The 25,812-nt window shown below is 34.8% G+C and overlaps 1 protein-coding gene across 1 annotated transcript; it reads left to right on the top strand.

Moving 5' to 3' along the window:
• The first annotated feature begins 8,009 nt into the window (after positions 1-8,009).
• On the top strand, positions 8,010-23,357 carry LOC116121640 (twinkle homolog protein, chloroplastic/mitochondrial-like). Its single transcript, XM_031407583.1, has 21 exons — positions 8,010-8,488; positions 8,669-8,802; positions 9,235-9,290; positions 9,393-9,450; positions 9,554-9,655; positions 10,164-10,250; positions 11,125-11,205; positions 11,654-11,719; positions 11,806-11,922; positions 13,443-13,490; positions 13,575-13,660; positions 13,752-13,812; positions 14,617-14,799; positions 17,636-17,767; positions 18,742-18,803; positions 20,781-20,864; positions 21,380-21,511; positions 22,382-22,478; positions 22,545-22,679; positions 22,792-22,859; positions 23,017-23,357. Exons 1-21 carry the CDS (start codon positions 8,263-8,265, stop codon positions 23,045-23,047), a joined length of 2,046 nt encoding a protein of 681 aa, XP_031263443.1. The 5' UTR covers positions 8,010-8,262; the 3' UTR covers positions 23,048-23,357.
• The last annotated feature ends 2,455 nt before the right edge of the window (positions 23,358-25,812 follow it).

Raw genomic sequence — 25,812 nt, 5'->3', positions numbered from 1 at the left:
GGGTGAATCCGCGTAACAATGGGGCCTGCTCTTCTTGGTTGGGATCGGCATTCCTGGAATGCGTCACATCACTGCTTCCACATCGGCCAATCTCTTGGCTAGTACCTGTTCTATAGGAGAAGGCGACGCCACTAGGTCATCCCGCATGACCGAGTCAGCCTTGGCATTTAACTTTGGTCCATTCCGTTGGGTCATCCCTCTTGGGGTAGTCTGACGAGTTGTTCCTTCATGCGTTCCCTGGTAGCATAGATCTTTGATCATTCCTTCCAGTTGGATGACGCCCATGGTAACTATTTTGGTGTTTCGCCCTACATTGATGGTCAGGGGAGTCCTCTGATAGTCATTCAGTTGGTCAGGATGGATAGGCTCGGGTGTTGTTTGTTTAGTTTGGCCGTTCATCCCATGAGGATGAGCCGAGCCGAGCCGAGTGAAGTATGTGTTGGGATGGTTGGCTGGATGTAAGGTGGGATGGTTAGATTGAGCTGGTCTTGTGGATGAGGGCTTTCTGCCACTGGATTGTCTTGATCTTGATGCTGGGATGAATCGGCTGAATGATGTTCTACAGGCATATCTTTATCTCCATGAATTAGGACTGAATCTTCGACTGCAGGTGGGTTTAAGGGACACAGCCTTTTGCCAGAGATCGAGGGTCGGTGCTCCGGCGTAAAGAGAGGTTGCATGGATGGAACAGGGGTGCGGAATCAATTGGGGGGTGCTTGGCCGAGCAGGAACTCTAGATCATAGAATTGACTCACCTTCTCCTTGAGAGATTGGTTTTCTGACTTGATGGATGCATTTTCGGTCCAGATTGCATTGTTCTCGGCTTCCAGTGCGGCTACCTTGTCCGAGTTCTGTTGCATGAGAGTGGTTAGAGCTTCCAGTTTGGCCTCGAGGCCGGGGTTAGCGTTGTCGAAGTTGTTAGCAATGGAATGTTCCTCTGCGTAGCAAGGTTCGTTGAGCTGAATGATTGCTAAAGGCCCCATGGTGGGCACCAAACTGTAGATGTGAAAATCTACCTTTACGGAAGGGGGGTCTGATCCCGTGAGGTTGAGGCCACTGGCGATCCGCTGCACCTGCACACGTAGAAAAACAAACGCGTGAAGCGAACAGGAAACACCGGGGTGGTGTTTGCCATAGGCACTCCGACGCTCATGTTAGCAAGGCTGAGAGAGGCTAGTATAGTGAGGGCTAGGGAGTAGAAAGGTTACCGGAAGTCTAGTCAGAGACTGTGACTATGGCCGTGATGTGAAGCTCTCAAATATGAGCTTTGGGTGTGAAGGTGTAGTGTAATCTCCCCTTTGTGAGAGGACTGGCCTCTGTTATATAGTGACTGTCTGGTCTCCCAATCTTGGTGGGAGTAGAAGTCCTAATGTGACTGTAATATCCCACTTGAGGTATGCACTTAAGATTTACTATATTAGTTAAAAGTTTACTGTTTCAGCTTCAATTTAGTTTGTTTGTATCATGGTATGTTGAGTTGGTTGAATGGTTGCCTTGAAATTGGTTGAGTTTTGGTGAAGTTTGGAAGATCCAATCTTCGCCAGGGCGAAGAAGAATCTTCGCCGCGACAAGGAGGAGCTGCACCCACGAGTAGGTTCTACCCTATTTCGCCGAGGCGACGGAAAGTGCTTCGCCGCGGCAACAAGCCTAATAAAAAGTTTCTTGAGTTTTTTAGAGAATTTTTCTTTTGGGGCACAATTACCATTCTACCCCTAATTAGTAGGAAAAGTGGGGAGTAAAATATAAGGAAATTTAGTAGAGATTGTGTTTGGATGGGGGTGTATTTGTAAAAAATCAAAGGATATAGATGGAATTTCTAACGAAGGGCAAGGGCAAAATGGGAAATGATGCTTATAATATGAGCTAAAAAGAGTTAAAGTGTAGAGAAACCCTTTATTCATTCATTTCCACCGCCTCTTCCATTTGCCTAATTTATCTCAATTTCTCCATCCAATCTTCCAAGATTTCTAAGGGATTTATGAGAGCTTTTGAGTAATTTTGAGTAGAGATTTCATCTAAAGCACCCTAAGGTAAGGATTCATGCTTTAGATGTGAGTTTTCTTATAGTTATAGTGAAGTCTTATTTTGGTTGTTATTGTTCTTGTGGTTTTTTTGAGTTGTAGAGAGAAGACAAGACAACAAAGGAAAGAAAAAGTGCTAAAGAAGTCACCTTTTCACAAGGTAAGTAAATCCAACCAACTTGAGTTTTGAATAAGCTTTTGAGTAGAGATTTAGAGATTGAGTAGAGATGTATGCTTGTATAAGTATGTTAAGTTGTTAAGAATTGAGTTGAGATGAATATGTATTATGAGAAGTGTTTTTGATGTGTGATGAGAAATGGAATTTGAGATGAAGTTTGAGAGATGTTGTGTAAACCTATTTGGAAGTGCTTTTCTTGACAGGGATTATGAGTATTTGAGGGAGTTTTCTCCCAATTTGGATGGCTAGAAAATGAAGTATAGTAGTAATTTTAGTAGAATGTTTTTATGCACTTAAGAAGTAGCTTGAGACATAGTAGAGAATTTGAGTATAAGTTCTTTAAGAGAAAAAGAGATTAAGTATTAGAGAACAAAGAGAAAAAGAGAATAGAGTAGGTTGTGCAATGGGGAACCCGTGAGTAATGGGTAGAGTATTCCCGCATGTACGCCGCATTGAGAGAGCGGCATGAGTATGAGATAGAGAAGTGGTGTAGCCCGTGAGAGTGCATGCGGATGAGGGCTATACCCGAGTACCCGAGAGAGAGATTATACACTCACATGGCCAAGGGTTCCGAATCCATGCATAACCGAGTCTGATCGGCTAGAATGAGTAGAGGTCACGTAGAGTGGGAGTGAGTCCCGGCCGTGCCCCCGGTAAGATGGGGCCGTGACTTACTAAAGAGAGTTAATAGAAAAGAGTTCTAAGAGAAAGAGAAAGAGAAAGAGAGAGAGAAGTACCAAAGGGAAATTGAATGAGAAGTTGTAAGGAAAGAATTAGAGAGAGAGAGAGTTACGGGGATAGATGAGTAGAGGATTTACTTACTGAGCATTATTTTAGTGTTCACCCCGTTGTTTTCCTATGTTTTGCAGGATCTAGGTGAGGACATGGTCGGATGGACATCGGCACTCGAGGAGAAGCGGTTACACTGTCTATTATGTTTTTGATGACTTTTGTACACATTATAATTTTGTGTAAAAATGTATATGTTTGTAAAGAATATATATATATAGTTAATAAAAAGAAAATTTTGGGCCCAATTTCTTTATATTACTTTATATGTATTTTATTATGAGTATTTGAGTAGAAAGTGGCTGTTACAGTGACTCTGATGCAAACCCTAGAAGAATTAGGGCCATGGCAAGCTGTCTTACCAGTGTCCGGATAGGAAGGTGATTCTGATTAGGAGAGTAACTTCGAGTAGGAAAGTGTTTTGAACAGGAAGGTGACCTAAAATAGGAGATTGCTCAGGAATAGGAAAATATTCTGAGGGCCATGGGTCCTGGATTCGCCCACGGACCTAGGAAATGGGCCGGGATTGAGAGACTCGTACCCAGGTGGTTTGGGCTGGCTGTATCTTGTCCCAAATGGACCTAATCCGGATCGGGATTGGGCTTGGCTTCTTCATTGTCAGGCCCGTTTTCCTATTTGGGCCAAGGACGATTTTTGGCCCTAATAGTTTATAGTACTATCGAAAAGAAAGAGTTCGATAAAGGTTAGGAAGCTACTGCGTGAAAAAGGGAAGTGTTTTTGTATGATAGTAATAAGAATGAATGAAAATTAAGTCTCTTAATTAGATTTTTTGTTAATTTCCCTTTTCGTTCCTTCTTGAACTCATACTCTAGCCTAACGTTACAACCTTTACAAAGACCTATTGATCCAAGGTAATGTGAACTTCTACATTAGTGGAGAGTGGTTTGAAAAGTGAGCATATGGAGTTTGATTCCATGATTCACATATATGTCATAACTCGAATACTGAGATCAAAATTTTGTTCATGAATTTTATGCATAAAACCATCCAGGTTTGAAGACTAATGGTTTGTGGTTGTATGGATGTTTTAGGGTCTATAACGAAAATGGAATTGATGTTTGCATTGTCTATGAGTTTAGGTGATTTTTTATTATTCTATTTGTTGTGTGTATATGCAATTTTTGAGACAACTTTATGAATTGATCCAAGAATTTTTGTTAGTTTTTGTTTTTTTTTATGTTTATGTTTATTTTTATTTTTGCAGTTTAGGATAAGTTTAGTATGGATGTTTGTGGGTATCATCGCTGGAAACCCTCACGAGACTATAACTCGTTCAACTAGGGACGCCTAGGGGTTTAAAGGCTTGTTGCATACGCTAAATACAATCGTGTCAATCTACGAAAGTGATTTAGGATAGTTTAGATATAGGTTTTAATTGGGTGTTTTATTTTCAAGCTTAGAGACATATTTTATCGCTTAATTTGCTAGGGACTGGCAAAAAGCTAGCTGGGGGTTGTGATAAGAGCTTGAAAGTATATATTTTGTTAGTGATTTAATTGAATTATTTATGGAAAAATGTGTTTAAATTGTGGAATTTGAATTAATTCTTTCATAAATATCTTTTTGGGATCACGGGTGTATTTTCAGTATTTTCAGGTTCAAACCGATATTTGAAGGAAAAATAATAATGTCGATGGAATTCATGACGCGTAGGAACAAATGATGCAAGAATTAGAGTTGAAACGAGAAAGTTGTGATGCGCCGAAATATAACGTAAAATCTGAAAATCCCTCGAGATGAGCATGCTTCGATGTTTCTGTCATAACTTGAGCTGTAGAAATTGGAATTTAACAATTCATATGGCGTTGGAAAGCTTATTCAAACAGCTACAAAGTTCATGTTGATAACTTTACCAATTCTAGAGATCACAGACTCATTGGATAGAAAGAATGATCATTGCAACGATTGTTCTTATCGCCGCAGCAATGGGTCACGAGCTTGTTTGGGTTATTGCATTCTCCTAGTCCGAATCTAAATAGGTTAAGCATTTAATTCTTTCCTAAGTAACCTCCAAACCCTAGCACTATAAATAAGGGACTTCAGGTAGTTTTTAGGAGGATTAGAGAAGGAGAAAGGACGGCTACTATTTTGGAGATCGAAATTCTTGCAATTCTCGTTCGTCAATTAGAGAAGTTTTTCTATTTTTCTTTCTTGAACTCATGTTATTGAATACAATGGTTATTTTTATTACTATAATTACGAACTAAATCTCTTTTCTAGGACTAAAGATGTAGCCCAATTTATGAATATGTGTTGACTCTATTGTTGTTAATTCTTATTGAGCATTAATTCTAAGTTTTGTTATTGTGTGTAATGCTTTCAATGCTTAAGGATCTGAGAGTTGAATGATATCATGGGTTGGATTGAGATCGAGAGATGAAACCTGATTAGTCTAAGGTAATAAAACCATAGATTGAGCGAACGCTAGAGATAGGTTACCGTGATATATGAGGCTCTGGTAAATTCCATAGAACTTAATGATCTCTTAGCTCCTAAATCCAACTTAGAGATATTTTGGGTTGTTGCTTAAGGGTTAATTCTCTATTTGTTCTAGAGAAAGTTAGTGAAATATCAGAGATTTTGGCCTTTAGAATAAGCTTAATTAGGTTAGCAATAATTGTTAATGCATAATATTAAATTGGTGTGAAATTTGTGCTATAGGTTTAGTCATATTGATCTTTATACCAAAATATTTATAAAATTCTGTTTTTGTTTTGTTTTTAGTTTGTTTGTTTTTTTTTCATTAAATTCATTCTTAAAATTCTGTTTCATCAAATAACAATAGAATAGACTAGTTTGGTACTTGGTAGGTAGTTTTCTTGGGATTCGACATTCGTTTACTCGAGCTTTATTACTTGCGTGATTTCGTATACTTGCGAATAGCTTGTCAATATTTGATACAATGGGTTGGGGATGCAATAGTAAAATACACCAAAAATCACACCAATTTGATGCAGTACTTGCACCAATTTGGTATTTGTGGTGAGGGATGGTCTAACTGCTTAAATTTTAAATGTTTATAAACTCAAATTACTTTATAATTTTTATAAACTCGGTCAAACAGGTTCAAAAAGTGGTACTAAATAACCCCCACGAATTACTTCCCCCCTTCCCCTCAAACACACCCAACCCCCACCACCCCCCCACCCAACCGGTACTAAATAACCCCCACGAATTACTTCCCCCCTTCCCCTCAAACACACCCAACCCCCACCACCCCCCCACCCAACCCCGCGGGCGCGGGGGCCACAACATGCCCCCTCATCTTCTTCCTTTTTTTTTTTTTACATTTTTTACTATAATATCCTTAATAATAAAGCACCCGTGATTCTTATTTCACTTAAAAAAAAAAAAAAAATTTGACAAATCTATAGAACACGAAATGATCTTCTTCTTTCATTTTCATTGAGAAATTTCATTGCATTGTCTTGAATTTTTTTTTTAAATATAAAAATAAAAAACGAGTTTTGAAAGTGTAAATTAAAAAAAATTAAATTGAAAGGGTGATTTTGAAATTATTGTAAATATATTTAGAGAGAGTAATGCTACAGTTACCGAAGGATGCGTACTGAATTCGTGCGCCGAATGACGTGACATAATCTTGACCATTGATTCATTATAAATTAATATTAATCAACTGTCAGGATTTTGTCATGTCATTCGATGCATGGATTCGGTGTGTAATTTTCAATAACTCTATCATTTTCCATTTAGAGATGGGGGATAATAAGATAACTAGTGGCGTGTATATAGCATCATTCTTCAGTAAAAGAAGATACTTAGGCTTAAATTTGGGCTAAATGGACAACACTACTAAACCAATTGGGCCAAAAATTTCAAACAAGATCCGATATCTAAAGGCTAAAATATAATTCAAAACTTTTAGCTCAATCTTAATATTTTTAATATCTCAAAGTGTCTTTAATATAATATTAAAAAATTGATTTAAAGTTTAAATTCGTTTTTTAATTTTACACTAATTTTTAAGATCATATTTGAATTTTTTTTTTTTAAATATATTGACTCATTTTTATGAAATATATATAATTAAGATTTTAAAAAATAAAAAACAAAATGGTCTGTACATTAAATTTGGGGTAAGAGGACAATACCAAGCCAATTGGGTCCATAAAATTTCAAACAAGATCCGATTACCCAAAGGGGAAACGACATACACCTACCCAAGGTTTGGCAAAACGATATTGGTACCTAAAAGGTTTCAAAATGATAAATAGGTACCTTGCTAATGGTGAAAAGACTAGAATGCCCTTGAAGTTTGATATTTTAGTTTTTTAAATATAAAAAAACCCCTAGGTTTGCTAATTTAACTAAATACCCCAATACATAAAATTTTTGTAAAATGATAAAAACACCCCCACCACCCGCAGTGCCAGATTCCGGCCGCCACCGCTGGAATTTGGCCGAAAAATTGTGTTACACCACAAATTGGTCAGATCTGGTGGATAAGGCGTTGATATGGCCTTTTCAGGCCAGATCCACCACGGATATGGCAGGAAAAGGCCAGATTTATAGCCAAATCTGGCTGTCGACGGTAGCACACTCCACCTTTGGCCGTCGTTGTCTGTCAACAATGGCTAAGATTTGACAATTTCTTTGGCCGTCACTTTGTGGCTAGATCTGACATTTTCACGTCAGATCTGGCCTTTTCCGGCCAGATCCACTGTGGATCTTGCCGGAAAAGGCCAAGTCGATGAATTACCGGCCATTTACGGTGTGACGTAGACCGTTGTAACAGATTTCGGCTACTATCGGTGATTGCTGTCAGAATCTGGCAAGTATGGGTAGGTGGGGGTATTTTTGTTAATTTTTAAGCTTTTTTTGGGGTATTTGATGAAATTAATAAACTTAAGGGGTCTAAAGTAATAAAAAAATAGACTAATATTTCTCAAAAGGTATTCTAGTCTTTTCACTAACAAAAGGTACCTATTTATTATTTTAAAACCTTTTAGGTACCAAACATTGTTTTGCCAAACCTTGGGTAGGTACAAGTCGTTCGGCCTTACCTAAACCCAAAACTATGCAATATGCCCGCTTTTTCTCCTCTCTGATAGACACAACGAGACAAAAAGCGAATTCAGAACCCTTGAAGGCTTAAACCCCGCAAAAACCCTCATTTCTTTGTCTTCAGCCTTCACTTGTGCTTCAATGTGAGACTCAGCCATTTCTAAACCCTTTTGAAAACCAACCAACCAAACCCCTAAATTTATTGACACATTTTTTCAAACACTTAGAATGCGTTTTCTTCTTCAACATAGATTCTCATTCTTCATGGGCTCTCTCAGAACCTCGACAGCATCCACTCTTACTCTCCTCTTTCCTTCTAATACACGCTTTTTGCAATCCTCTTCACGGGTTCTTTCCGTTTGTGCTTCGAAACCCATTGATAATAGTAGTAATAATCATCGTTCTTTGACTCTGAAAACCACAACTAAAACCAATGACTTCTCCTCGGTCCCAGGTTTTTTTTTTTTTTTTTTTTTTACGTGCTTTTCTGTTCAGTTTATGGTTTCATTTAAAGGGCATTTGTGAATTTATGTCTTTGTGTGGATAGAGAAATGTTTATTTTTTATGTGTTTTTGAGTTTTGTTTCATGAATACAAAGGGTGTTTGTGAACTGATGTTTGAGTTTGTTTTGTTGTTCTTTATGAGGATATAGAAAATCGGCGGTTGGGTTCGCGGCCATTGGATATTTTAAAGATTAAGTTGAAGGAGCTGGGGATCTATGTGGGGAAATGTGTTCCTGGACAGTATACGCATATGACTTGTCCAGCTGTAAGTTGTGTTCTTTGAGTTCAATTTGTGCGAATTGGTCGGGTTTTGTTTTTTTCTGTAATGGTTTATGCCATGATTTATGGACATTTGTATTAGGTGCTTGTAGATATTAATGAACATAATGAGGGTTCCCCCTTCTCTGTACTAGAGTGTTCTGTTACATATATGAAATAGAAAGTAATAGAAGAAAAAATATCAAATTAAGAAACTGAGAGAGGGTAACCAAATTTTAGTTGCTTTACTACAAATTCGTGAGGATGATTTACTGTGATGTGTTGGTTCCATGAAGTTACTGGTAGACTTGAACTTAATTTTTTATTTAATTTCTTAATGTAGATCTACGTTCAAATCTTCATGTTTCATTCCTTATCCCATTTTATGGATTAACAATAATATTGGTTTTGTTGTTTTTCATTATTCTTTGTATATTAGTGCAATGGTGGTGATTCAGAGGAAAAAAGCTTGTCTGTTTACATCAGCCCTGATGGGTATGCTATCTATACTTTCTTTCTTTGTAATTTCTTCTTTTCTATTCTTAACAGATCACCACTTACCTCTCTGTTCCTTTTTTGGAATTTCTGTGTGATCAGAGTCATAGCTTTATGGATGTGTTTTCGTGCAAAATGTGCATGGAAAGGCAGCACGAGGGTAAGAGATTCTTTGTCTCAGTTTGCTGAACTGGTTGTGGTTATATGTTTGTGAATTTTTTTTTATTTTTACTCCGAGATTGATGTCACATCTATGATTGCAGGCCTTTGGAGAATCACGTTCAAGTTTGAAACAAATTGCCCAAACGAAGACCGTAAGAGAAGTCACAGTGGAAGGTCTGAAACTAGAGCCACTGTCTGACCAGGTTGCTGGATTTTACCTTTTTTGTGCTCTTTGTTCTGTTTTTGCATTCACTTTTTGGTTATGAGTTTAATTAAAATTGTTTGATACCTCAAGCATTCTGTTTTTGGCTGTTTTTTTTTTTTATTATTTTTTTTTTTTGTTCTGATACAACTTCTATTTTTCATTCAAAACATGTTTCAGAAGTGGATTATGTGAGGACCACAAGCCTCTCTACCGTTCCTTTCATTCCAGATGGTTTCCTCAATATGTTTGTGGAAACTGTTGCTTTTTAGTTACTGAAACATACTTTTTTGCAGTTAAATTTATGCTTTCAAGCCATCAAGAAATGCCTTTTCTTGTTCACTTCATAAGTGTATACTATTATATGCATGGTTATTCATATTATTCTTTCTCTCTCTCTCCTTTTATTGAGTTTACAGGACTCTGAAGCTTTAATTCTTGATCAATTTATTATCTTTGTCTTGTGCATCAGTTTTGTAATAAAAAATTTACATTTAATCCTGTTTCAGCTTCGTGGTTATTTTGCTGAGCGAATGATAACATCAGAGACGCTGCAGAGAAATCGTGTTATGCAGAAAAGATGTGGGGATAATGAGGTTTCCAACTATCTTGAACTATAAATCATATGCTAGGATGCTGATGGCCTTTACTATGTCTGGACTATAAGAAAATAATTATTCTCATTTTGTTCTTGATAAATATTGAATTTATATCCAAAAAATTAAGAGGTAAGAGCCTAGCTATAGTATTTAAGTTCTAGGACGCCTCCTTATGTGCAAGGTATGTGAATGGAACATGATCACAGTCACAACTACAACAAGAAACACAACTTACCACTAAACTCAAAAGCTTTAGTCTAAGAAGGTTCGCTATATATGTATATATACCCTAAAAGGAATTTAATGCAATATTGAAATTTAAATATAGTTCTACTTGGTAAGTCTAACTCAAAAGCTTAAGCTTGTTGGTACTATTCATATAATAGTGTTTAAGCTGTGTCACTTTCTCTTTTATGGCAGATGGACAGTGGGTATTATTTATCATATATCAGGGCCTGTGTAATTGGTCTATTTAGTGAATCCTAATTACCAGTTATGGAATGTATAGAAAATCTGAAGCCTTATTGAAAGAGAGAAGATGGTGGTGCATGGTTTTAGATTCATTTAAACAGTTAATTTTGTTCCCATGTGAATTCCTCCAACATATGTTGAATTTTTTGTTTCTTACCATTGTCTTTATCAGAGTTAAACTTTGTGAAAACCTTAAAAATAGCTAAGTTAACAATGGTGAATAAAGTTATATTTCCATCTAGAACAGTTGCAGTACAGGTTTCTTCATCCGGCAATGTGAAGAAAGTGAATTATATTTGGCACAGCTCCAATTTTAGCATCTTTATGTGTCAAAAACTTACAATATGTCTAAATGTTACAATATCTATCTAAATTGTTGCCATTGAAATTTTGTTGCCAGATTGCTATTGCATTTACTTACTGGAAAAAGGAGAAGCTCGTAAATTGCAAATATCGGGACATCTTGAAGAGATTTTGGCAGGTTTTATTAACTAACTTTTAGTTACATCAATATGACAATTAAATGATGACTTAGAGTTCTAATACAAGTGCCTTTTAGACAGTTGAATTTTAACATGAGATTACTAATTCCTGCTGGAGGTCTAATTTGCTGTGAAGCCGCGTTATTGTAAATTTTACCTTTGACTGGTGCAAAATATATATGTAAGCTATAAATTTGGTTATTAATAAACCTGGTCAGTGGGACTTTCGTGTACATAAAACTGAGTGAAGGTATATTCTTTTTTTCAGTGAGTGTGCAGCCTTCATAACATTGAGTTTAAATTTGACTGCATGGAGTAATTTTCACTTATCCATTGGACAGTTCCTTTTTCTGATTCTCATATTACTTCTTCTGCTCTGAATGCTTATAGCATATGAACTCTACTAACCGTTATTTAGATCAATTTTGTACTTATCTTCTATTTCAGGAAAAGGATACTGAAAAGGTATTTTATGGTTTGGATGATATAGAGGGAGAAAGTGATATCATCATTGTATGTCTTCCTCTCTGTTTTCTGGGGGTTTCTGATTACTGTTAATTTGACCTCCGTGCTTACAAATGTTGAACTTTTGATTATAGGTTGAAGGGGAAATGGACAAGCTTTCAATGGAGGAAGCTGGCTTTCGTAATTGTGTCAGTGTTCCTGATGGAGCACCTGCTCAAGTTTCCACAAAAGATTTGCCACCTGAAGACAAGGTTTGGCTGACTTGAAAATGTTGAGTCATGTCACTTTCATTATCTCATAAGTAATTGTTTTCATGGCTTACTCACTTCTCTTGACAAGATCTTATAAAATGTAACAACTCAAGAAATGTCAACTAGGATGTCAAATCTCATGTTTCAACTGTGCAATAATAAGAAACTACTTTATTGAAGAGAATCTCTTTTTCAACACTACCTCAAAAATTTACCTGTTTATGCATATGTGCGTAGGGGATTATATGAATAATTTTTAAGGTCCAATTATTAGCATGTCCTGTCATTCAACATCAATTTAGGCCTAATGTTGATTAAAAGTATCCATATAGTCCCATGTGAGTTATATTTCTATAATTGAAGTAATTTAAAATTCGGTTAATGAATTAATCCCTCTGAGGTTTGGTAAAATAACAAAAATCCCCCCAAGGTTTTGGAAACAACAGAAATCCCCTTGCTGTTAAGTTTTGGGTGTTAAAATAAATAGTAGGAGGGTATTTGGTAATATTTACAAACTCTTAACAATGTAAAAGTTAACGGCTCACTAAGAGTTCATTAACGGCTGAGGGATTTCTGTTATTTTAGAAACCTATGCGGGATTTTTGTTAACCCTTAAAATTTTATTTTACTAAGTTTATCATGAACCATCTATTTTAAGTTTAAATGCCAGATAAATATGTGATTTACCAGAATTCTTCATCATGTTAATATACACGGCATTCATTCACTGATATCCAAGTCAGGATATTAACCATTTTTTGTGTAATTTGCAATATAGATAACCATCTTCGTGGTTGATTACAGTCTGAATGGATTGGAGTTCCTGTTGATGTATGCTTCTTTTGTCATGATTGTTTTCATCTTTTATGGCTAAAACTTGTTGTTTGCAACATTTTTTGGCGGTATGATTTGGAGGACACTTCCTTGATGAAAATTTAGTGTGTTGCACTTGAACTTATTGCTTGTGCCTACCCCTGTCAAACATATGTATATAGAGTTTTAGCAAATTTATCAGCATTTTTGTAAGCATAAGTAACATTTTGATAGTTCACAAAAATTTTGTTATGAAACTTAAACATTGCAAGCTTCATGATTTATTTACCTTTTGTTATTTTCTATAAGCAAACAAGTATATAATCATAAATCAGTATTTAGATTTGGTATTATGAATGAGTGAGCATGTACAACTGTTTGCATGTCTCTTAACTTTTCAGAGTTGCATGTTTGGCAACAGTGTTAAAGTCCAGATGCTATATTCCTGTCATTGTTGTAGATCATAGGTTTATCTTATACATGGTCTGACTGTAATCTTTTCCCCTTAAGTGGTGTTTGCTTTATTTAAGCTTCACTTTGCCGTATTTGATCTTTTGTGATTGAGAAGGTCATATATATGGTATTTCTCAAGGCAAACAAGTGTTGTACAAATAGAGATTCTCTTTCATCATTTGAGGACATGTGTTTTATTGAACTTGCTAAAAATTCTGGATCTAATGCACCTTCTGTGTATTTTGTAAAACTAGGACACTAAGTATCAGTATCTGTGGAACTGCAAACAGTACCTTAAAGAGGTTGGTATGATAGGTTTAGTACTTTCAGTTGTGGCTAATCTAAACATATAAAGGTGTTGGTTTTAATAATGTTGGTATTGACAGGTATCACGCATTATACTAGCCACTGATGGGGATGCACCTGGTCAAGCCTTAGCTGAAGAACTTGCACGCCGGCTTGGAAGAGAAAGGTCTATATCTAGTCAAGACTGCACTGATGATTTTGTGTACCATTATTTTCTTTTTAAGCAATCTCCTAATCAGTATTTATATCTATGGCAGATGCTGGCGAGTCAAGTGGCCAAAGAAAGATGAAGTTAATCATTTTAAAGATGCAAATGAGGTTAGATATTAATGTCTTTATTTATATAAGTAAGATCCGTGTATGTCAGAAAATAATGTATTATTCTCCTATAAAAAAAGAATTTAGATATGTTTGTGATGGAACCACCTGCTCAAATAACTCAATTCCAACACCCACACACAAGAACCGAATGGAAATAACACTCAAAGGAAGTGAACTGAAAGTTAATAGTAAAACAGAATGAAAATGCAGTAGCAAGAAAAAGTGATCCCAGAGCAATTCTAGCAATTCGAGGAGCTGGAGACCTCCCACAAAACCTATATGAATCAACTTGATACCTTCTTTACCACACCCCAGCTATTTATACCCAATTACTTCCTATACTACCCTTACCCTAACCACTTTTATTCTGTCCAGCCACATGCATGAGAATCCCGTAACAAACTGTAACAACCTTCACACACACTCTTTTCCCCTTGCTGTAACGACCCTTACTCGCACCCATTTCCTCTTAGTGCTCCCTTTCCATGCCCCCTTGACTTATAGACTATATTGACAGGAGGTCTATCAGTTTGTCCGTCTTGCTTGTAGCTTATGTGTCTGCCAAGCAGGGAAGCTACTTCCTGTTTGCATAGTTTCTGCATTTTTTTCCCAGGTATTTATGGTAAATGATTCTAGATCAAGTGGATTGGTGATAAATGCATGCATGTTGTTACCTATGCATAATGTCGTGTTTCATTGCAGACATTTTTATCTTGGCTGGTAATCTGGAGTCGTTTTGCTACAACATTTTGTTTGAGATTGTTACCTCAACAATAACAATTTTTTATTTGATGCTCTCAGGTACTTATGTATCTTGGACCGCAAGTACTAAAGGAAGTAATTGAGAATGCCGAGTTGTACCCTATAAGTGGATTATTCAACTTCAAAGATTACTTTGCTGAAATTGATGCATACTATCATCGCAGTTTTGGAGATGGATTTGGCATATCTACCGGGTGGAGAAATCTGGATGAACTATACAATGTAAGTATGACGTGGGTGGCTAAGTTTCTTAAATTAATATTTTAATCTGCATTTCTTCTCTCTTTATTTGGATGTTTTTGTCTAGTTTTTGTTTTTACTAGAAGTATAAGTAATCTGAATGTCATCAGGGAATATTGTTGTTCAGTAAATACACAGTTTTGTTGTTTCGGGTATCTTAACAGGACTATTGCCCTGTTCCCGTTGATGGTTTAGTCATTGTTGCTTGTCGAAAGAGGGATAAGAGAAAGGGAAAGTGGATGTGAGAATCACATTAGATTAGAGGCACAATCTAGATAGATATGGAAAGAAGGCAATTCAATCATTCCGTTATTTATTCTCCCAAGAGAAAAATATGAAATCAATTGTTAGTGGCCATGTCATAAACAAGAAGAAATTAAAATCTTCTCCTAACAAGTAAAAGAAAGCCAAATAAATACTCTCTCTTTCAAAGGTCTCTATATTCAGTTCTGTAACAAATATTCCTTTAGCATAATCTCTATACAGCTCATCCAGTATAAACATTATAGGGTAACACAATTCTCTGCTATCCTATTGGATTATGTAAATATTAGACCACTGTTTTGGACTGTGACTCTATTACAATCTAAGACATTAAATTTGGTGATAGACTGGTNTCAGTATTTATATCTATGGCAGATGCTGGCGAGTCAAGTGGCCAAAGAAAGATGAAGTTAATCATTTTAAAGATGCAAATGAGGTCAGATATTAATGTCTTTATTTATATAAGTAAGATACGTGTATGTCAAAAAATAATGTATTATTCTCCTATAAGAAAAGAATTTAGATATGTTTGTCCGTCTTGCTTGTAGCTTATGTGTCTGCCAAGCAGGGAAGCTACTTCCTGTTTGCATAGTTTCTGCATTTTTTTCCCAGGTATTTATGGTAAATGATTCTAGATCAAGTGGATTAGTGATAAATGCATGCACGTTGTTACCTATACATAATGTCGTGTTTCATTGCAGACATTTTTATCTTGGCTGGTAATCTGGAGTCGTTTTGCTACAACATTTTGTTTGAGATTGTTACCTCAACAATAACAATTTTTTATTTGATGCTCTCAGGTACTTATGTATCTTGGACCGCAAGTACTAAAGGAAGTAATTGAGAATGCCGAGTTGTACCCTATAAGTGGATTTTTCAACTTCAAAGATTACTTTGCTGAAATTGATGCATACTATCATCGCAGTTTTGGAGATGGATTTGGCATATCTACCGGGTGGAGAAATCTGGATGAACTATACAATGTAAGTATGACGTGGGTGGCTAAGTTTCTTAAATTAATATTTTAATCTGCATTTCTTCTCTCTTTATTTGGATGTTTTTGTTTTTACTAGAAGTATAAGTAATCTGAATGTCATCAGGGAATATTGTTGTTCAGTAAATACACAGTTTTGTTGTTTCGGGCATCTTAACTGGACTATTGCCCTGTTCCTATTGATGGTTTAGTCATTGTTGCTTGTCGAAAGAGGGATAAGAGAAAGGGAAAGTGGATGTGAGAATCACATTAGATTAGAGGCACAATCTAGATAGATATGGAAAGAAGGCAATTCAATCATTCTGTTATTTATTCTTCCAAGAGAAAAATATGAAATCAATTGTTAGTGGCCATGTCATAAACAAGAAGAAATTAAAATCTTCTCCTAACCAGTAAAAGAAAGCCAAATAAATACTCTCTCTTTCAAAGGTCTCTATATTCAGTTCTGTAACAAATATTCCTTTAGCATAATCTCTATACAGCTCATCCAGTATAAACATTATAGAGTAACACAGTTCTCTGCTATCCTATTGGATTATGTAAATATTAGACCACTGTTTTGGACTGTGACTCTATTACAATCTAAGACATTAAATTTGGTGATAGACTGGTTCATCTTGGGGTAATTTGGTGTAAAAGAAACAGTAACATGTTAAAGAATTAAAGATAATGGCTATATTGTGAGACAAAGTGCATATTTTGCATCGGCTTGAGTTTCTTGACATCTTTTTTTTTCTTTGTTTGCCATAGCTATGCTACAGAGCCTATAGTCCATTGGTCCTTTTGCATAGCATATGTAAGAGTTTTTTGTAGATTTCTTGCTTCTCTCTTCAAGGGTGATCTGACCACTTTAATGGATATTTGACCCACTTTGTACTCATCTCTTTTTATAAATATTTTTTATTCTATCAAAAAAGAAATATTACAAAAAAACATACTTGCAAGATTCGAAATGAATGTTTTAAGGGAAAGAGGCTACCCTTAAATCTTACCATGCTGTAATCATTGCACATTAAGCCTTACCTCACCGTGTTCAAAGTTCTGATTTAGCTATCAATGTAAAGCTGCAAACAAGCATAAACTCGATTTTTCACATTTTGGAGCAGTGGCATACCATGTTCTTCGTTTTTGACAAGCAAAGCAATCTTTCTTTTTAATCCTAACTAGTCTGCACATGGATCACAAGTTTTGGTTCTTTTCCTAAACAGATATTCTGCTTATGTAGTAATGGAGAATAATCATTTTGTACTACAGATGCATATATGCTTTTGGAGATAGATCTTCTGTTATATGGCATGATTTGATCTTTTCTTCATTATTTATTTTGCTTAATCGATAATTGTTTTTATTTTGAAGTTAGTTTTAAGTGTATAAACTTGAGTATCATTTTCTTTACATGCCCCAACTTAAAAAGAGGGTTTTAATTCATTATACTGAAGTCAGTGTTATTAACAAAGCAGCGATACTGAATCTTTTTGTTGGAGGGTTTTTTTAAATTATTTATTTATTTTTTTAAACCCTCTCTTGACTCTTAATTCTTTTAAATTTTATTTTGATCAGGTTGTGCCAGGAGAGTTAACTATAGTTACTGGGGTTCCAAACTCCGGGAAGAGTGAATGGATTGATGCGCTCATATGCAATCTTAATCATAGTGTTGGTTGGACATTTGCACTCTGCTCTATGGAGAACAAGGTCAAATTCAATATTTGCTCGAATGTTTTATTTATGCTATATGTGCCATTACTGTTTTAAACCATTGGTGCGTTGGTTTGTGGAGACAATTCAGCTGAGAATTGCAGTCATTACTGTCTGTAGACTGTGCATAAAGAAAATTTAGTTATATTTACTATAATAGTCTATCATTGAATATTTTTGGATGAAATATATTGATATTAGTTCTTCCACCATATCTTTCCTTTCTTGAGTCATGTGCCTTGCAATTACTTTTCCCTCCGAAAATCTCTTGCAATGGGTTTTCTGCAATCAGATATGGCAAAGTGTTCTACTGAGGTCATTTTTTAGGCATAGTTAGTCTTGGATGCTCCTTTGAACCTAGTAATTGCTCCTGATAGAACTGTTTGATTCTCTCTTTCTCTTGTGTGTGTTGATGTGTTTGCTATCTGTGGTCATGTGTATCTGGGCTTCAGAATAAACATGCAGTTTATTGTTTTTATGCAAGTATTTTGTGAACAATTGATTTGCTAGCTGTATTTATATCTAATATATCATGAAATTATTCAACATAGAAGATTTGTAATATCTTTGTAGCGGAATTTTCTCACTTCTTGTTGCTTGTGCCTGTGGAGCAGCAACTTTTTCTTTAGGCTTTAGTTGCTAAGGAGTTGTGAGATTCAACTGTTTTTTAATTCTTCTCAATTAGAAAGACGTTTTGGGTTGATTTTGTATAGTTTCTGGGCTATTTAATCAGGGGAGGGATGATTACTCCCTGTGTTTGTATAGAAGTATTTCCTCTTGTTCTTTGGATTTCTTTTGGATGCCTAGTTCGTAAATTTATCTGCTCATTTTAATTATTTTAATACAAAATTTATAGATTCCTAAATAAAAAATATATATAATTGCAATACTTTTTAAACTGTTGCCATTGATGCCTTTTTTCTTGCTTTTATGCCCTTTCTAATGTTTTCGTCTCTCCCTGTAATTCATAGGTTCGGGAGCATGCAAGAAAACTTTTGGAGAAACACATAAAGAAGCCTTTTTTTAAAGCAGGGTAAGTTTTGTGTTCCATCCTTCATTGTTTGCACGGTGCTGTTTCTTTCCATCTTCTTCTACTTTCTTTTTTTCTTTTCGTCTGTCCTGCTTGCTTCAGTGGTTTCTGTAATCTATCAACTTATGACAGGTTATGTGCAATTATTGAGACTGAGTTCTTATTCAGGAGTTGCGGTATTTGAAAGTTGATAGTAAATTTTTTGGNTTTTAAAGCAGGGTAAGTTTTGTGTCCCATCCTTCATTGTTTGCACGGTGCTGTTTCTTTCCATCTTCTTCTACTTTCTTTTTTTCTTTTCGTCTGTCCTGCTTGCTTCAATGGTTTCTGTAATCTATCAACTTATGACAGGTTATGTGCAATTATTGAGACTGAGTTCTTATTCAGGAGTTGCGGTATTTGAAAGTTGATAGTAAATTTTTTGGCGAGTGAAGTCCAGTTGAAATTTTGATAATGGTTTGAAACTGGGTTTTTGTTTAAGTTGTTATAGAATTGGAGTTTCTGACCTTTTCCTTGACCTCTTTATTGGGAGATATTGGGTAAAGAGTCAGTCCTCGGTGGAGTTTTTTTTTTTTTTTTTTTTTTCTTTTTTTTGGGTCTTTCAACACACTCTTGCAATCATAGAAAGGTTAGACATGGTGAAGCATGATGATTCATATTCATGTGGTGCTTGTTTGATGAGCTCAAACCTTTGATACTGGTCTACTTGTGGTAGGTAAGAAAGCAAAGGTGGTAGATTTTATAGAGCTATCAGGGAGGACATTGTTTTGAAATATAAAATTTATGAGTGTCTTCAAGATTGTTTGTGGAACCAATGAATACTTTGTTAGGTCTAATACTTGAGTTGCAAGGTTTTGCATTCTGTGAGAAGAAAATGTGTTGGAAAATGAAAAGAACTAAGATATTTCTTTCTAATGTAAACTTATTTAATGAGGTTCCTTGAAAGAGTTTATGTCAATAGGTGCTCCACCAAGGTGTCTTGTTTTAGAATTTGGCTTTGCTTAAAATCTTATAACTAAAAAATATTATAGACAAGGAATTTTTCCCGTCCGGTGCTTGTGTTATGGTGATGATGAAATCTTGAATCACTTGGTATGTTGTCCAGCTTTGTCTGAGATTTGGTTTCTCATTCTATGTTGCTTTGGGTCTAATCGATTTATCCTTTTCTTTGTTCAGTCTTGAGCTCTTGGAGTGCTTGGTATGAGTCAGTGGAGGTGAAAGAGTGGACTTTTTTTTTTTTCGCATGTGAATAAGATGTTTAATTTGATATATTTGGCTGGAGTGCATTAGGGAGTGACTTGTTGGGGAAAAAAAAGTCACTCTCTTAAGATATTTAACGATGTTTTATTAATTGGCAATGGACATCAAATTTTTTCCATCTTTTAGTAAATTTTTGAGTTCTTTATCTTTTAAAGTTTAGAAGCTAGTTAAAGGTAGCATATTATATACATCTTTTATATTTAAGAAGACACCCATATCTTGCCGTTTTATACTTACAGTTTCATTTATTACATAGGCAAAAGTCTTTCTTATGGAATTATGCTATGTATTTACAAGTTTATATCTGTAGTTTTTCATATCATGTGATGTGTGATTGTCTTACAGGAGCACATGGGATTATTTGATTATGTGTTCGCTGATGTGTATCTCTAAAATATTATCATTTCACTTGGGATTTATAACAGTACTCTCTTTTATTTTAACGGTTGATATTTTCTCTATTGTTGATGTGAAGCATGCATACTTGCACAAACAAATAATTATATTGTCCATGCATGAAATGAAATAATTGGACCCTTGAGTTTGTTAGTTTCTAGTCTTCGGCTGTTGGTTGTCTGGACTCTTGTTTTGAGTTGTTTCCTTTTAATTCCTATGTTTTCTTCAGAAATTGTTTCCTTTTAATTTCTATGTGTTCTTCAAAAAATTCTTAATTGTTGGATGTTATAATCATTAATTTGTGTTTACTTACTTTGGCAACCCTAGTTATGGAGGATATGCTGAAAGAATGACTGAAGAGGAGTTGGAGCAAGGGAAGCAATGGTTGAGTGATACATTTAGCCTTATAAGGTAAGCTGGATGTTCATCTTTGTGCATAAAACTTCTGCCTGTATGAATACAATGCATTATTTCTAGTGTGCTGCTTTTATTACATAAAACGCTTTGAATCTTTTCATAGCTTTTGTTTTGGTCAACTTTAACCACATCATTATCGGCGCCTTTGCCCTGTTCATGGTTTCACACTTCAATCCAGATGTAAAGGCTCAAGACTAATTATCCAGTCATGTTATACTTCTTCTGTTAAGAAACAAAAGAAATAATACACACATATATATATATTATCGATGCGGCAAAATGTCTTATAAAAAAGAAAGACAACAAAATGAAGGTTCAATAGACGTGAACCAGCAGTCTGAAGCAAATCCTTACATATCTTTGAAGGGACAATGGAAAACTAAAAAGTTAATAAGAAATGGGTATAAATTTTAAGATTTTGGGTGGCTGATATTTTAACTATTTCTTGTTGCTGATTAGGTCCTTATAACTTTTATTTTTATTAAAGTAGGTCTTTTCTCGCATGGCAGGTGTGAGAATGATGCTCTTCCAAGTATTCAATGGGTCCTTGAACTTGCCAAAGCAGCAGTTATGAGGCATGGGGTCCGTGGACTTGTAATTGATCCATACAATGAACTTGATCATCAACGTCCTGTTAGCCTGTGAGTCTCTTATGCCATCTACTTCTTGTTTGTATTGCTACCTCCGCCAATAGTAAAACTTGAATCGTGATCTTCGTTAACTTCAAATGATGACTTTTTCATATAATATGACAGCATTGACAACCGTTAAGCTCTTTTTTTGTTCATTTTTCTTGTATGCCTGTACCTGAAACTCGTGTATAGCAAATGGTCTGTACTGTTTTCTGTAAATTTTTCATGAAGAATTACTTCTAGGGTGTATTTTTGTTTTACAGGAAGTTTTCATGTTTTCCAACGCTGGAAAACTGAGAGAATGTTTGGCAATCGATTTTGTTTTTGTTTATTTTAAACACAAAAATATTCTCTTTTAGAAAAAAGAAAAAACTAAAATAGGAAAGACGACTGTGGGGTTTCTCTGCTTTCAAGATTTATACTTCAAAACCAGAAAGCTCTTTTGAGTTGTTTTATATTAGTGATTTTAAAAATTATTCATCAAAATGCTCTTTTTGTTATTTCCAGAAAATAAACATGTATGCACTTTTATTGTTTTCATTTATAGAGCCATTTTCTAAAAATAATATCAAATTCTCAAATCTTGAAGATACTCAAAATTGAATTTTCTATTTTCGTTTTGAGCTCTTTGATTGAAGACAAAAGCAAAGTAAAATTATTTTCCACCCTCTTAGATTCTCAAAGGACATAAGCATTTAATAGTGTCTATTTATCTGTACTTAAATAGCAATTAAAACATTATTAAGAAGGAATATCTTCCAACTTATTATTGTAGTAAATGATAGAGCTTGAATTTTAGATATAGAGGTAAATATATCATGCATATCAAATTCCAGATTTTCTGTTTTTATCCACAAATTGAACCTTTATTTCCAATAGGACTGAGACTGAGTATGTGAGTCAGATGCTTACTAAGATCAAGCGGTTTGCTCAACATCATGGTTGCCATGTTTGGTTTGTTGCGCATCCCAGACAGGTTAGTCTCTGTGAGCATTAGTTTGTTTCTCAGGTGTGCCCTCTTTCTAATTTTACTGTCTGACAGTTGCACAGTTGGGTTGGGACTCCTCCTAATCTGTATGATATTAGTGGAAGTGCACACTTCATAAACAAGTGCGACAATGGAATTGTTATTCACCGCAATCGGGATCCAGATGCCGGGCCTATTGACAGAGTACAAGTGGGTATTAATCCTTTGGAGTGTTGTATATTACTGGCATGCAGATATTGTTTTTATTATAATCGTTATATTTTAACCTGAGGAAAGCCGTTGTTAAACTGTAAAACTGCAGGTTTGTGTGCGGAAGGTACGGAATAAGGTGGCAGGAACAATAGGCGATGCCTACTTGTCATATAATAGGTGTGTGAAACTTACTGTTAATGATGCCATTGATACAATTTTGAGTCTGGAAGTAAAAAATTTCTTGTGTCAAATACCACTATGGCACCATGACTCTTGCTCATGCAGTCGCCGTGTAACCCTTGTTGATATGATTTTATTATTTGTTTTTTTGCAGGGTAACTGGTGAATTTGTAGAGATCAAGTAACCATCAGGGGCGGGGATCGGCTATTTTGTATTAATTTTTTAAGTATCTGTACAGTGTGATTCACCTGTTGTCTGATGAGATGAAGTCCATCTAAACCTAATGGGTGTTGTTGCTTCCTGCAAAACCACGGTAGCTGAGGGTACCTGATGCTTGTCTAAACGCAGGCTGACTATTTCGGGTCTTGCAAAGCTATGGCCCGGGAAGGTTAGGCCCACTTTGGCCAATTTTTGTACCATTTACTTCCATTTGTAAATTTCTTTTTATGAATATGATTCAACTACATATTAATCCTTGCCAATATGTTTGATCATTATAATCTCTTGCTCACTTTGGCTCTTTTCACTATCTCCATGCATGCGTTATAATGTGGTTACGGTAAAACCTCTCTATAGTTATAATGGTGAGGCTAATTAATTTTATTACTATGAACATGTTATAACTTAATAGAGGTATAATTACAAGAATTTCTTATTTTATAATTCATGTTTTTGCAGTATAATATTAGGATTTAAATTAATGTCGTAAGAGTATTAGGATTTTAATTCAACGTTTCAATTATTTACTTTTGAAACGGATAGAAGATTGTGTGTCTTGGAACCAACAAAGATAAGTGTTATTGGTGGAATTGTAATTGTCAATTGTTTTAAGCATTACAAAATTAGATCCCTCGATGTTGATTAATTGCAAGTTACAAATTCTGTTTTTAATGATTAGATCGGATCGGTCAGACAGGGACTTGACAGTTTCTTCGGTCTGGTTCAGGTCTTAAAGGGTTTTTGTAATATTTTAAAATTATAAGTGTTAATTTGTAATTTTATAGGGTTATTTTGGAGATATGTCAAAAGTTTAAGGATTAATTGAATTTTTTGGGGTATTTTTGAAATAAATAAAAAATGTAGGGACTAATTAAACTTTTTAAGGGGAATTTTGGTAATATGTTAAAATTTGAGAGATAATAATAATTTTTTAAAAATAAAATTGTTGTTAACATCATCGGTCAAATTGACTGGTCCAATCGGTTGGACTGGTTGACCTGGACAGCAAAATGTTTTAAAACAATGGTTATAAACAAAGTGGATAGGGAGAATCAAAGAATCATCATAGAATTGAGTGATCAGATTCGACAATTTCACTACATTAATAGAATTAATATTAATGTATTTTTCAATCATCCAAATGAGCAACAAGTCATGTACACTTTAACTGAAGAAGAAACCATTGCTACAATTAGACAAGCAGAGAAAAAAAAATAATTATGAGGATGATAGTAGGGAAATACAAAAAGTTTCATGTCAATAAACTTTAAACATGTTTGGAAAGCTAGAAATATTTTGGTTTTGACAAAAAGATGTCTATGTTAGTGGATAATGTACTCGCAAGTTAAAAGATGTGGTAACAACTCTAAAACATAAATCATTAATCCAAACAACTTTAAATAAATATTTTATTTCATCTTAAACCTTTAATGTAAGGTAGCATATATTTTTTTCTTCAATATACAGATAATTATTAGTATGTGGAGGTAACTTTCCTTAAAATGAGAATTAAAAAAATTATAACTTATTATAATGTAGAATTTATTCTTATTTATAATTATTTTAAATTAAAAATATATTTTTTATGACTATTTAAAGTTTATTTTTATATAAAGTATTATTATATAGATGTTTGACGGTATATGGGCACCTACGAGGAAAAGAAGATGCCCAAGTCATTGGATTTGTTTTCTCGGGCATATTGATGGTTTCCACAAGAGTCAAAATCACATTGCATCAGAATGTGGCATGCATATCTCTGGTGAAAGATTTTTTAGGGTTATTCTATTACCTTCTTTGCTCATTATAGGTTAAGATACAGCTTTAACAAGGCTGTCCAATTCCCAGCCGCCCAAATCCTAGAAACTTCTTATGCTATATTGTACTGAAACTCGTGTTAGCAATGGTCTGTACGTTTTCTGTAAATTTCATGAAGAATTACTTCTAGGGTGTATTTTGTTTTACAGGACGTTTTCATGTTTTCCAAGGCTGGAAAACTGAGAATATTTGGCAATCGATTTTGTTTTTGTTATTTTAAACACAAAAATATTCTCTTTTAGAAAAAAGAAAAAACTAAAATAGGAAAGACGGCTGTGGGGTTCTCTGCTTTCAGATTTATACTTCAAAACCAGAAAGCTCTTTTGAGTTGTTTTATATTAGTGATTTAAAAATTATTCATCAAAATGCTCTTTTATTTTCAGAAAATAAACATGTATACACCTTTATTGTTTTCTTTATAGAGCCATTTTCTAAAAATATATCAAATTCTCAAATCTTGAAGATACTCAAAATTGAATTTCTATTTTCGTTTTGAGCTCTTTGATTGAAGACAAAAGCAAAGTAAAATTATTTCACCCTCTTAGATTCTCAAAGGACATAAGCATTTAATAGTGTCTATTTATCTGTACTTAAATAGCAATTAAAACATTATTAAGAAGGAATATCTTCCAACTTATTATGTAGTAAATGATAGAGCTGAATTTTAGATATAGAGGTAAATATATCATGCATATCAAATTCCAGATTTTCTGTTTTTATCCACAAGTTGAACCTTTTTTTCAACAGGACTGAGACTGAGTATGTGAGTCAGTGCTTACTAAGATCAAGCGGTTTGCTCAACATATGGTTGCCATGTTTGGTTTGTCGCGCTCCCAAGGGGGGGAAAACCCCAGGGGTTCTTATTCAGGAGTTGCGGTATTTGAAAGTTGATAGTAAATTTTTTGGCGAGTG

This window comes from Pistacia vera, unplaced genomic scaffold, assembly GCF_008641045.1.
Source record: "Pistacia vera cultivar Batoury unplaced genomic scaffold, PisVer_v2 Contig127, whole genome shotgun sequence".
Taxonomy (NCBI): Eukaryota; Viridiplantae; Streptophyta; class Magnoliopsida; order Sapindales; family Anacardiaceae; genus Pistacia; species Pistacia vera.
Note: the sequence above shows the minus strand (reverse complement) of the source record. Positions and strands in the feature narration are given on the sequence as shown.

What these genes read in the sequence shown, in the direction of transcription:
- LOC116121640 (XM_031407583.1), top strand. Translation starts at nt 8,263, where the DNA reads ATGCGTTTTCTTCTTCAACATAGATTCTCATTCTTCATGGGCTCTCTC. An exon ending in ATTTTAAAGATGCAAATGAG is followed by an intron (nt 13,813 to 14,616) that starts GTTAGATATTAA and finishes TGATGCTCTCAG; the next exon opens with GTACTTATGTATCTTGGACC. An exon ending in TTGTTGCGCATCCCAGACAG is followed by an intron (nt 22,479 to 22,544) that starts GTTAGTCTCTGT and finishes ACTGTCTGACAG; the next exon opens with TTGCACAGTTGGGTTGGGAC.